Below are 14,353 nucleotides of genomic sequence, written 5' to 3'. Positions count from 1 at the left end.
TGAACCTCTACAACTTAGATTTAGAGGAAATTGGAAATGCTGGCCTAACCCTTTTGATGAGATCCCGTGCCTCTTGGTTGGGATTTGAGGGGAAGGGAAGCCCTTTCTCTTGGACACTTTCAACCAAAGTGGAGCATCTATGGAGATGAGTTGCAGGGGAAGGAGGGGCCAGAGGAAGTCATGGCTCAAGTGCTACAGAATCTCAGAATCTCTGTTCTTACCAAGTTTTAGTGTCTGTTTTTGGAATAAACATTTTTACATTATATGCTCTTAGGACACTTTGCAAAGACTTTGATGGTTGGTTTTTGTTGGCATTGTTTTCGGTTTTTGTTTGTGTAGGCTTTTTTTATTGTTTGTTTATAATTTTCAACAGTTAAGTTTTTTGACTGGGGCTTGGACCTGTGGAGCTCCTCACACTGCCATTATGGGAGTAAAACCCCTAGAATTATTATTTTTTAAAAGACTGTGACAAAGAAAATTCCTGTTTTCACCACATACTCTGAGCTTCAGTTTCCTTATGGTAAATAGGGATAATAATTCACACCACACTGCCTAGGACATAGTAGCCTGAAATAATGGTCAGTTTCTTCTTTCCTTCCTCTTGTCTCACTTTTGGAATTAAAGACATTCTAGTTGAATAAAGGTTCCTGCCTAATTAGTGTGTTGTTATGCTTTAAGAATTTTAAGACTCCATAAAAGTATTTTAGGTAAAGCGAGTAATATATTTAAACACTATTACAGAGTGATCTTCAGACCTGAACCAAGATTCTTTTAGAGGTTTGACTCATGAGAAAAATACTTTAACAAAACCACAAACAAACAACATGACTCAGGGTCTTTTTTTTTTCCCCTTCTTCCTTCTGTTTTATACCTCAGTCTACCCCATCCTCTCCCAGCTCATCCTCCATGTATTATAACATTTTGTCAACATGTAAAAATTATTGAATAAAAATTGAAGGATTGAATAGCTAAAAGAATAAAATTCAGGCAGTCTATATAAACTTTGTAAAGCAGTTCATAACCACCATTTTCTCTGATTTGTGTTCTTATATAGCAGTCTGAACCTTGAAATAACCCCCACCACAAATATACTCTCTTTTGTAATATATAATTTTATTTATTTTTATTGATCTAAGGGGTACAAGTACAGATTTGTTACATGGATATATCCATAGTGGTGAGGTCTGGGCTTTTAGTGTACCCACCACCAAAATAGTGTACACTGTACCCATTATGTAATCTCACATCTCTCACCCTTCTCCCACTCTCCCCCTTTCTGAGTCTGCAGTGTCTATTAGTCCACTCTCTATGTCTGTGCACACACACATTCTTTCTCTCCTCTCCCTCTTTACCTCTCTCTATATTAAGAAGTGAGAATCTCAAGAAAGCCATTTCCAATATCATTTATTCATTTAGTTACTCAGGCATTTATTTAATAAAGTTTATTTAATAAGTAGGATGTGTATGGTGCTCTGCCAGGTACTTGGCCCCTGGTTTGCATTTTAAGAGATGAAACAGATTTGAAGAGCTGGCCAATCAGCATGTGCCTTGCCAAGCCAAAATGTTATCATCATGTTTACTCAATTTCTATGTAGTATACTTAACTATTTATAATTTAAAATGACCAGGAGGAGCACTGTGGCTGTGATCCTAGGAGAAGCTATAATTGAGACTTTCCTTTTTTTCCCCCTTGTAACAGCTTTAGAGCTGGCCAGGGACAAATAGCGTCTTGTTTTTAGCTTCTCCTACAGGTAATGTTGAGCAGCTAGAATCTATTAAGATTGATTCATAGACTACTACAAACTCTTTGATCTTATTAAAAAATCCAGGACCAATCAGCAACAAAACATAATCAAGTACGATGCAGTCCACCCAGGGCTGCTTATTCAAAAAGAGGATGAGGATGATGAGCTAAAAGACCTGAAAAAATCTGTTTAAAAAACAAGTTATCTTCTTCTAAATAAATAATGTAGAGACTTGGGATAAAGTTAAAACTGTTTTTAAATTTGAAAATAGAAGAATTTTTTGTACTTTGGATTGTGAAATTACATTATTTTGTTTAGCAGGTATGTACTGAATCTTTACTATGTGCAATATTAGCAAAGCATATTGCCTGCTTTCAAGAAGTAAGTCAGACACAAACAACTAAAATTGAAGGCAGAAAATACCTGTTACAATAGAGGGCCTAAAAATGCCATTTAAGACAGAGAAGAAAGAGATTTATTCCTGATAGAAGATTAGAAGAGGTTTCATAATGGAAATAGCATCTGATTCAAAGCCAACAAATGGACAGAAATGTGGGGACATAATAAAGCCAACCAAAGTGGATTATGGGGTGGCTTTAGAGACTGGCAAGTAATCCTGACTGGCTAGAGCAGTGGAAAAGGGGAAATAAAGTTAGATGAACTGCAGTCAATCATGAAGACCCCAAAATGTCATCAGAGGAGCTGGGAGTTGATTTTGAAGACAACAGAAAACCACAGAAGGGTTTTGAAACAGGGAGTAGTAATCAAAACTGTGTCTTGAAGGGATTATTCTGATACCATGCATAAAATTAATTTTTTTCAATATCAGAGGTAGAAAGACCAATATAGAAGTCGTTGTTCCGCTAGGCTAGGTGTGCCTGAACTATGAGGACAAAATCAATGTAGGCGGCAGTTCTGTAAACGTAAAACAGGAAATAGAATCAAGGGAATGGATCACACTGGGAAAGAGGGGTGATAGAACCTGGGGACTGATTTCAGTAGTGAAAGAGAGGTAGAAGATGTTTTAAGGTTTAATGTCTGTGTGCTAGGAAAGTTGACAATGCCTTTAAAAAGAGAAAGGAAACAGAGAAAGATGAGGTTTGAGGAAAAAAGAAAAGTGATGTTTCATTTATTCAATAAATTTGTATTAGGCACTTGCTATGTGCCAGGCGGCTGCTCTCGGGGGATGAGAGAGTTGTCTTTAAATTTTAAAGCTCTTTATGTGGAAGAGGCACCGTTCTCAATCTGTGCTTCTCCAAAGGCAGAGCTGGAGCAGTGAGTAGAAGCAAGGTAGGAAGTGAAATATCTTTCTAATAAATTGAGGCTTCGTGAGAAGTAGTAAGAGCTCTGTTACAGGCAGTATTCAAGTAGAAGTTGGAAGATATTCTTCTAGGAACATTTTAGCTAGGGATGCCTCCGTTAGGAAAAGGGTTAGACTAACCTTTCTGCAACTTCTCTCCCAATCTTAAGAGTCTATTTCTTCTGGTGATCTAGTCCTGTGGGTTCTATTCTTAATCCCTGGTTTCTCCCAATTGTTAAATAAATTACCAAGTCTATCTGCCATTCAGTAAAACTCACACATTTACATCTGTTATTCTTGAATTATTTTGGGTTAAGGCTCATCTTCTTTATTAAAAAACAATTATACCCTGTTAATGTTTCCTTTATAGCTAATTTAGAATGGTAACCCTGGTAGATCGGGTTATAAATATCAAAGGGGAAAAAGGATTTCTTGTGCCTAATAATACTTTTGTTTGGAAGAAACCATGCAAACAAGAAATAAATTATCTTGACTTCAAGATTGCGATGCAGTTTCTGTATTTTGCAGTATTTCAAAAAAGAAAAAATATATATATATATATCTCGGATAGGCTTATTTTGCTATAGCATGGTAAAGAAACAGAATAATTATTCTCCAAACACTGCAAAGCTTCAGATCAGAAACATTTATCTGTGCTGCATTTAAAAAAGAAGAAGAAAAGACAGGAAAGAAAGGAAAAGGAAAAAGGGAACCTGTCGTGAGCTGTGTTATAAGCTATAGTTCAAGCTTCGCGTTTCCTGGTGTCTTTTGAAACGTAAAATTCCACAACAAATAGCTCTGTAACGTATAACCAGTATGAAGATTCAATTCAGATTTAAGCACTTTGGTTTGCTTTTGAATCTTGCTATTTTCTGCATTTGTTTTGACTGCTCTCATCATTCAAGATTGACGCTTGGATGGGTGTGTAGGAGGAAGCAGCAGCAGCAGGCTTACAGCTTGCAGACAAAAAAAATCTGCCTTATCTGATGGCTATTATTGAAAATGCGAGGTGTAGCCTGGGCTGGGTAATGAAGGGGAGCGAGCGAGGGGGAGCAAGGAGCATGGAGCTGCATACTGATGAGTGTAGGAGTACTTGATAAAAAAGAATTCTGGCTGCCGGCCGTGCATTGCTCATTGTGGAGTACTCCAACAATCACATAGAACGCAGACCAGCCCAAGCTGACAGCTTGATATGCCTTCTTCTGCTGCCTGGTTTTGGGGGCTGTATGACGTACTGGTCGGTAGTAAAGATTAATATGTAAGAAATGTGGAGCTAGGATCAAGTCATACTCCACAGCCTGCCTGACAAACTATGTTTTACTTCTGACTTTGCTGTCTCGCTGAGAACATTAATCTGTCAAGCTGGCGGGCTCCTTTGATAGCAACTTTCCCAGGGGCATGATGTGGCAATGCCACCTCTCAGCCCAGGACTACCGCTATTACCCCGTGGACGGCTACTCCCTGCTTAAACGCTTCCCTCTTCATCCTCTTACAGGACCCAGATGCCCTGTCCAAACAGTGGGACAATGGTTGGAAAGCATTGGGCTACCTCAGTACGAGAACCACCTGATGGCTAATGGATTTGACAATGTGCAGTTTATGGTAAGACGCTCTCTGTGTCCACGGAGCTGCCTTTTGTCTGTCTTTGCTTCTTATGTGTCTTACGTGGCTCAGAGGCAGCCTGATTTGCACCAAAATCGGTCAGATTTATGTATGTAACTGCATTGGAAAATTGGATGCCCTCAGGACTGAACTTACTGTGTACATATAGACTCTTGCTAAAAAATGAGATCTGTATGTATCTATATACATATATGTTATATGAATGAACTGATGAGAGTGCTATTTATAGGCAGTGAAAGAAAATTAATACTGATATTCTCCCTGTCATTCTTTGTATGATTTTTTTATAAATTTGTAATCTTAGAATACTTGGATTATATCACTCTTCAGCTAATTCTTGATTATTATATTATTTCACTTGAGCATCAGCATTTAGTGGTTAATGAGACAATTTGCTGTGTTTATGGTGTGAAGATCATTTCTTTTCCTGATAATTGTTCAATAAGCAGTTTAAATCATGTGGACAACCTTCAGTTCATTAGCAAATTGCTTCAGATGGTCATTTATGGAGAGCGTTTACTTCCACATGCTGATTGAAGAACGATGAAGTGTTGTTTATTACTTTAGGCGGAAAATAAACACTTTGGTTATTTAGCTGTCAATATTTAGAAAGAGAGGTTGGTGGACTAAGTATAGTCATGTACTTCTGAATTCTGCTGTACATGCAGTCGAAACCTGGCATGTGCTAAGTTTCCACCGTTTTGCGTATAGGTGAGGAAGGAGGATGGGGAACTGTGCAAACCAACAATTCAGCTTTCTAATCATTCTCATACCTCCCCCGGTGCTCATCAGTTCCCCTTGTGAAGCTACGTCACAGCTCTATTACCTTTCCTTTATTTTAAGTACCCATCACACATATCACTCCCTAAATTTAGAGAGACCTACATAACACGGGCATGTAGAACACAAATGACTTGTGGAAATAAGTAATAGCCCTACCTAAATAAAATAATAGGGCTGACACCTGCAGCTTACTAGTACCAGAAATGATAACACAATAGTGAAAGCTGGTTAGATTTTTAAATTTCTGTCTTAGATTACTTTTCTCTGAGGTTGACTTGAGTATTATAGATTTGAAGATTATTAACATTATTCGACTTCTGCTTCTTCTCCAAAAGTATGTATGCCCAAGAGTTTTTAAAAATAAAAGACATAAGTATAGTAAGATATATGAGCTCTAAGTAACTATATGCACAGAATGCTTTATGAGTGATTTGTTGGTTTTTTTTATACTGAGATATGCAGCTACTGTTATTTTTCTTGTGTTTATCAAGTACTATCACTGGTTATATAGACAAGATATTTGGGTATTGAAATGGAAAAAAGTGAAAGTTATTCAATTGCTATGAAAGTCTTAGAACACTGAGCAGATTTAGGACAGACTTAGGACACTAAACAGATGGCATTAAGAATTAGAGGAACTATCAAAGAGAATTGAAGTCTTCTTATTATTATTTATGTTTACTGTACATTTCAATATCTTAATTATTTCTCCCTACGTCTACTTGAAATAAGGGTTTCTCATTCCCACCCTTCAAATCCTTCTCCAAATTTATTCTGGTCCCATGAGAAGTTAGGTCTTTGGATTTCCTGGATCATTTGGCCACGCTGAAAGACTTTAATTCAGCTTATTTTTCCTCCGAATGTTAAACACTTATGAGCAAATATAATACCTTTTTGAAAGCCTCGAACTTAAAGGTTAATCAAACAGGTTTCAAATAAGCATTCAAAGAGAGATTGTAAAAATTATTCATGAATGAATCATGTATAAGCACTTCAAAATTTATATGGAAGGCAAAATCCTGGGTATATGTAATGTAACCAAGGGCTAATCGTAGATTATATTCTTTACTTGTTTAATTCAAAGTATTTGGTATAATTTCCTAGAAAATAAGAAAATATTATTAATTTAGATGGACCAATCAAATACTTTCTTCATGAGACAGAATTATCTTTTAAAAAAACTTTGAATTGCCATTTAGAGGAGTTAATTAATTATGAAAATGAAGCAAATCATGAAGTGGTATAATCAATTAGTGCTTTACATGCTGTTATACACCATTTATTTGCTACTAGTATCATAAGCGATTAATTTCTACCTTTATAAAAATTATTTATTGATCTACATAATCTAATTTATATAATTGCAAACTTAAATACATGAATATGATTGGCTTGCTGTAAGAAACATATTTCTTTAATGTGATGAAAAATCTGTTAGACTTACTTAGTTTCCACTCAGTATCATATTCTAGCTTTTGTTTTTGTTGAAGCACATTCTGACCTGCATTTATTCCTCCGGTTGCCTAAGCAACAAGCACCACACTCCTATTAACTATGATGTAGTGCAGGTCTTATTAGCGTTTTTGAACAAGACAGTAGAAATCAAAAGGATATAATTAATGTTGGTTGAAACATCATAGTGCATCCATGCATAGATGTACTTTATTTAGGAAATATTTTCAGAAGTTAATTTTTTATTCAATCAAGAATCCATTAATGAATGCGAATTTAAAATATCTATATAAGTAACTTAAAGTATTTATTGAAAGCTTTAAAAATTATTTGCTAAATCTGTCTAAATACATCCTCTCACACATTAATGCAATACATGGATGATTTATCTCCATGGCTATGATTATCTTTAATAAGGACTGTTTTCACCAATGTCTAGATATGGTTAGAAAAGAAAGACCCCAGTTGTTTTTTGTTTTTTGGTATTTGGTTCTTTTTTTTAGAGGGAGTCTCACTTTGTTACCCAGACTGGAGTGCAGTGGTGTGATCTCAGCTCCCTGCAGCCTCCATCTTTCCAATTCAAGCAATTCTCCTGCCTCAGCCTCCCATGTAGCTGAGATTACAGGTGTGCACCACCAAACCAAGCTAATTTTTATAATTTTAGTAGAGACAGGGTTTCACCATGTCGACCAGGCTGGTCTAGAACTCCTGATCTCAAATGATCCGCCTGCCTCGGCCTCCCAAAGTGCTGGGATTACAGGCGTGAGCCACCACACCTGGCCCCCAATTGTTCTTAAATGTGTGTTGATTATTGCTCCTCTTTCAGGCTGATATTTATCCTTGATTTTACTGATGTGTGATTTTTTTTCCCTGTATCTTAAAGACAAAATTTCAAACTTTTCCTTTATGTATTTCATTTTGGTTTTCATTTTGGTTTGTAGAATAGTTATGCACACAGTTTAGATCTTTCTGTGTCCTTAAAAATGTAAAATAAATAGAAATTTGTACAATCAATGAATAGTTTCAAAAGTACATCGGGTCACCTAAGACTTTAGGAGAGTTACATCTATGTTAAATCCAAAAGCCACTTCACAACAGAATTTTTTGTCTGAAAATCTGCCCAGATCCCACCTTACCTGTTCATCTCCTCAGAAGTCAAATATCACCACCTCCCTCATGCTTGGCAAAGCCTACCTGATACTCACTAACCTCTGGGAATGCTGCCATGCCCTCTGACATTTCACTCACTTCCCCTGAGTTTGCAACATGGAGAATGTGTCTAAGTTTCAACACTTTTTTTCACCAAGGAGTTTAGGTATGAAGTGATTACTATACAAAACGTGCATGCTTATTTATTTCCTTGTTATATTTGTCTCTACCATCATATTTATTTTTCAAAGTCTAATGACTGCTTCCTAAATTTTAAGCCCCAAAGAATCTATTCTTATCTTAATAACTTTGCTCATCTGTATTCTCTACCCACTCCTCCTGGACAGACATTTCATTTCCTTCCCTGATGTCTTTTATCCTCAAAGGTATAACTCAATTCCTGCCCGGTTTAGGTAGCTTTCTTTAATGGTTGCAGTACAGAACAGCCTCTTTTCTTCTGAACTCACCCAGTGGTTACATTTGACATGAAAAAAAATACATTTGGCATGCCATTATTCTCTCTCTAGAATTAGGAGTTAAGTTTTCACTTGTATGTATCTTGTCTCCCCAATTAGACTGGAAGCTTCTCAAGTCCAAGTGCTGTGTATTCAGTTTCCTTGCTTTCCTCACAAGTCCCGGCATAATGCCGTGTGCATAGAAATCAGCCTGTAAAAACCGAAAACACAACAGATTGTTGTAGGTGGACCTCCAGTCTCATTTTTAAACTGGAAGCCTTATTTTGCCAATGGGAACATGGACCATTAGTACCCTTCACTCATTCATGCAAAAAACACTCCTCAGACATCATTTATGTGCCAGAGACAGTGTTAAGCACTAGGGATGTAACAGTGAGTAAGACATGATCCTTACCCTCAAGGAGAGTACAGTATTTCCCTTAGACCTATATTATTTACATGCATATCACACATACACACATTTCTTCATGCACACATGGGTGCACACACACTACACCAAAGGGATCTTGCCCCTCATTCTTCACATAATCACCATCACTCAACATATGTATTTACTAACAGTTGGTTGTCAGCAAAAAATTACAGTAGATAATAGAAGAGGTAAAATCTAACATAGCTTGAAATAAAGGAAGATGAATATACTGATGATATCAAAACACTGGCAGTGTTATGGTAGATTCATAGTCTGAAGACTGTATTAAGAACGGGCGCGGTGGCTCAAGCCTGTAATCCCAGCACTTTGGGAGGCTGAGTCGGGCGGATCACGAGGTCAGGAGATCGAGAACATCCTGGCTAACACGGTGAAACCCCGTCTCTACTAAAAATACAAAAAAAAACTAGCCGGGCGAGGTGGCGGGCGCCTGTAGTCCCAGCTACTCGGGAGGCTGAGGCAGGAGAATGGCGTAAACCCGGGGGGCGGAGCTTGCAGTGAGCTGAGATCCGGCCACTGCACTCCAGCCTGGGCGACAGAGCGAGACTCCGTCTCAAAAAAAAAAAAAAAAAAAAAAAAAAAAGAAGTTTATATTACTTGGAGGAGGGCTGATCCATAACCTCACCATGATAACTAGCTGACAGTTATATTTGTAAACTCTAATCAAAACGGGGAAGAATGAAATTATTACCAACTCATTTTCTAAAGCACCTCCTGTGTTTCCAACAATTGCCAACTAGATTGACTTGGAATGCTTTGACCCTTATTAAAATGTTCAAAATGCAGCCTTTACAGAATAAGAAATAACAATAATACTGATGGCCCTACATGAATTGGCATTTTTGTACACTTGGGTGGATAGTATTCATAAAGGACTTGCTGAAGGTTAAAGTGAGTAGTGCCTATTAGACACTGAAGTGGAACCACAGAGCTCTTGGAGTCATCCATTTGAACAAAACATTTGTGCACGATAGAGCTCATACATATTTAATTAAAACATTTTTTCCCATTGCTGTGGTGCATTTTACACGTTAATGTACTTACATCTCTTTTCCACTTTTACATAACTTTTCTATAATGAAAACATCATTTGCAGTTGGCCTGAAAAAGTGACCTTTTAAGTATCTTAGTAGCATATTGTGATCCAAATAAGAAGTTAAACTTGTGAAGTAGAAAAATTAATTGTCCTTAAAGGGTGAGACTAGTCACCACCACCCCCCCCCCCCCCCTGTGATAATTTCTTGTTCCAATATTGGTTAGGAAAATGTTGTGAACTTACTGAGATTTAAAGATACAAGAGAAAAATACCTGCCAAATTTCCTATACCTTCTTATTTCTCAAAGAGTCTAGGCTCAGAGTTGAGTGGGTGGCCTTATGTTGAAAGTACAGCTATAGTTTTCTAAAATAATTTAGGCCAATAGTTACAAACCCACTTTTGAAAGGAAAAAAAAAAACATAACCTTTTCAACTGCCAGAATTTAAAAATCTGTTGGTATCTAAAAGTCAAAGCCAAGAGGGAGTTATTCTTTATCTGGACAACAGCTTAATTACAAATATAATAGGCACAGCCTATAGTGGTGTGAGATAGAACCAAAGTAAGACTTCTCATTTCCACTATCTTGTTTCTCTATGATTCAGTTTACTCATCTGTAAAATCAATCTAATGAGGGGTCTAGAAGAAATGTTCTTTTCAATTGTTATTTAATATTTTGAGCTCTTTAAAGAGACAAGTACAATATTGGTGCTGGCAGAGCTACTAATTGTTCTTGTATATCCCATTAGCCTTGCACGAATACTGATTGCTTGTGCAGCAGAAAGTCAGAAATGAGGGCATGTGCAGGGATGACCATCTTGGAAGAATGGATTTCTGAAAAAGAAAAAAAAATAGCCATGATTCAAATCTTGTGTTAAAAATGAGCCTTTTCCTCCTTCTGGAAGTTACTCTGATTAAATTTTTAAGCACTAAAATATGCTGCCCCATTTTCTAATAATGCAGTATATAACTCCCATTACTAACTAATGCTCACATGAATAGGCCTTTAATTTAGTCATGCAGCATATTTACATAATTTGATCTCCAGTATTACTTCAAATGACCAGATATTTGAGATGAGAAATTTTCCTCATGAATCAGAAAAGTTACCAAAGCTGCTGAATTACAGCCTAATTTTAAGAAATCCAGCCACAGTCATATTTCTATTCTTCTTTAAAAAGATACATCTCTCAAACAAGTGTTCAGTGGCAGTGACCTCCATTTTCTCACTTCCAACCACTTCTTAACCCTATAACCCAGCTTGTTTCTCAACTTTTCTGCTGAAATTGCTCTCTTTTAAGTCAGCTCTGATCTGCTTCTTACCAGTTCCCTGCCCCCTGCTTGTTTTTCCACTTTTCTTCTCTTAGCTCTCTTTACAATATCTGATTTTCACTATCCACTCCTTCTTATTTACTCTCTGTTTGTGTTCCATGACATTAGACTCCCCTTTGCAATCACCTCTGTTGTTCTACTTCTCCTCATGCCTCCAAACAAGGGTGGTGCTCTACGTCTTTCCATTCCTCAGGGAGATCCCTGGTTCTCATAGATCCATATCTGTTCCCCATGTTTCACCTCTTTCTACCTGGTTCCCAGCGCTGTCCAGCTACTCAATAGACATTTCCAGATGCAAAGAGCATTTAGCACAGACCTGGCATAGAATAAATGTCCAGTAAATGTTAACTATCCTACAGCCAGAGTGATCTTTCTAGAGCACCACTTGCTTTAGCACTACTCTGCTTAAAATCCTTCAAAGGTTCTCAGTTACCTATGGGAGAGATTATAGGGCATTGCTAAAATCCTTAATATGACTTTCATATTTAGGATCCTTAATGACCTGGCCCAACCTTATTTCCAGCCTTATCTTTCACCGCTTCCTCTTTTGCAATAGAGAACTGCATATTTTTCTTTCATTGCCTGGCTTTGCACATGCTACTGTCTCTGCCAAGAATGATCTTCCTTTCCCTCTTAACTCCGTTTTATCCTTTAGCTCTAAGCGTACTTGTCACTTTTTTTAGCTCTCAGTTCTTTTCTCAACCTCCAAGTATGGGTTAGGAACTCTCCTTCTATCGTACCCTTATCTTACAGGGGTACATTACCTCTTTACTTGTCCATCTATCCCCACCACTTCTGCCATATATAAACACTAGAACAGGGGCCAGCAAACTTTTTCTGTAAAGGGCCAGATGGTAAATATTTTAGGCTTTGCAAGCCACATGGTCTCTATTGCAACTACACAACTCAGCTATTGTAGCATGAAAGCAGCCATAGCCAAGTACATAGATGAATGGGCGTGGGCATGTTCCAATAAAACTTTATTTACAAAAACAGGCAGATCTGGTCAATGGGTCATAACTTGCTGACCCTACTCTCAATTTTGAGTTCCTTATGAGTTAGATATATGCTTTTATCCCCTGTATCTCCAGGCACAGCCCATAGTTTACACACATAGACACAGGAAATGTTTAATGAGAGGAAGAAGAAAGCAGATACCGAGGGAGGATAGAAGGAAAGAAAGAAGGCAGGAGAAAGAGAGTGAGGAGATCAGGCAGGTGGCTACATGAAGGGTTTCTGAAGGCCTGTTTAGTTTAAAGAGAACCCAGCCAATAGCTGAGGCTGTTCAGAGCACAATCCAGCCTTCAGGAGTCTGACGAAAGCTAGGGAGGGTGTTTTTGCTTTCACCAAGCCGACTGGGGTATATTTTCAGCAAGAGAATTGCACAGGCACAGGAACTAGAAAAACACAGCTGCAAAGGAAGCCTGTTGTTCCCTATGTTTGGAATTCCTTTTTCTTCCTTCTTCACCTAATTGTGTATCATTGTTCATGAATCAGCTTAAGCATCACTTCCTCCAGGAAGTATTCCCCAACACTATCCTGCCGTCTGGCTGGCGTAACTGTCCCTTCTCTGCGCACCCACGGTGCTCTGTTCTTAGCTCTATGCTAGTCCTTATTATATCGCATCACAGTTCTTTTATCTGTTCAGATGTCTGCTTTCCTGTCCCCCCAACAGAAAGTAAATTCCTTAAAGGCAGAGATTGGGTCTTGTTTATCTTTCTATTCCTAAAGCCTACCACAGAGCTTGGCATATAGTAGCTTCTTAATAAATATTGATCAAATGGAATTTTTAAGTTCTATGTAGTTTCATAAATTATCCCATATAATTCTCACCAATACCATCAGTATTAGTATACTTACAATTAGAAATAAAGAGGATGAAACTCAACAAGGTTAGAAAAAATTGCCAGCGGAGCCTAGATTTCAAAACCAAACCTCTGTAACCTAAAAGTCCCTGCTCAATTCAGTAAAACGCCAGAACTTCACCATTTCTCCCTTCACTTATTCAGCAATTGTTTCTTGAGTCACTGTTATACTGCAGGCACTAAACAAGATACTAGCCCTGCCCTCAAAGCACTCCAAATTTGTCATACTTCTGGTCCTTTGAGGGACTTTATCTTACTTCTTTTCTTCTCACTTGCTTGCTCTGCTTCTCAAGAGGATGTCTATTTTAACCAGACAAGAATGCTCACTGCCAAATAAATATATGCCTTCACTTTTGTTTACAATTTCCCTCCTACCTAACATAGCCTATGTCCTCCCAATTACCAATCACGGAAGACCTACCTCAAGGTCCTAGGCGCTCCCCTTGCTCCAGGGAGCCTTCCGCTACTGACCTGGAACTTGCTCACCTCTCCAGCCTTATCTTTCACTGCTCTTAAGCTCTGGCCATGTTGGATTACTTACAGTTCTACAACAGTGCTACACCTACTCAGACATCCACGTCTTTGCATATACTGCCTCATATAAACACTGTTTTCTGCCCAGAACACTTGCTTCTTGCACTCATTCTTGCACTCTTACTTCAAAAGTCTGGCTTAGGAGTCCCTGCTGAGGAGCCTTAAGCAAACCTTTGGTAATGCTCAACTGTCCTTCACTGTCCTCCCATGACACCCTGTGCATACTTCTCTTGGAGCAGGCTTATTACATGGAACTGAAGCATCTGCTTCTTTTCCAAACTCCTTCCCCTGAAACAAAGAACAGTGCCCTGTTCAGTGTTGTTTCCCAGTTACTAGCACACAGTAGGTCTTCATGTCAGTTTGCTATGTCTGCCATAACAAAGAACCACAAACTAGGTGGCTGAAACAAGAGAAATTTATTGTCTCACAGTTCTGGAGGCCAGAAGCCTGAGACCAAAGTGCCAGCAGGGTTGGTTCCTCTGAGGGCTACAAGGGAAGGAGCCGTTCTGGACCTATCTCCTTGGTCACCTTTTCCTTGTGTTTCAAATTCTCTTCTTCTGTGCATGTCGAATATGCACCAGTCATATTTGATTAGGGCCCACCCTAATTACCTCATTTTAACTTGATTACG

The 14,353-nt window shown here is 38.2% G+C and overlaps 1 protein-coding gene across 14 annotated transcripts in view; it reads left to right on the top strand.

The window, feature by feature from the left end:
* ANKS1B (ankyrin repeat and sterile alpha motif domain containing 1B) overlaps positions 1–14,353 on the top strand; it is a 1,295,786-nt gene that overhangs the window by 865,517 nt on the left and 415,916 nt on the right. For 9 of the 14 annotated variants that reach the window (XM_050749329.1, XM_050749335.1, XM_050749328.1 and 6 more), the window contains exon 15: positions 4,541–4,647. In XM_050749329.1, coding sequence (XP_050605286.1) covers positions 4,541–4,647 — 107 coding nt within the window. Of the gene's footprint in view, positions 1–4,141; positions 4,648–14,353 lie in introns of those variants that run through there. The other 5 variants (XM_050749332.1, XM_050749334.1, XM_050749333.1 and 2 more) reach the window with 1 other exon arrangement.

Source organism: Macaca thibetana, chromosome 11, assembly GCF_024542745.1.
Source record: "Macaca thibetana thibetana isolate TM-01 chromosome 11, ASM2454274v1, whole genome shotgun sequence".
NCBI lineage: Eukaryota > Metazoa > Chordata > Mammalia > Primates > Cercopithecidae > Macaca > Macaca thibetana.
The sequence above is the reverse complement of the archived record's forward strand: the minus strand, read 5'-3'. Positions and strand labels throughout refer to the sequence as shown.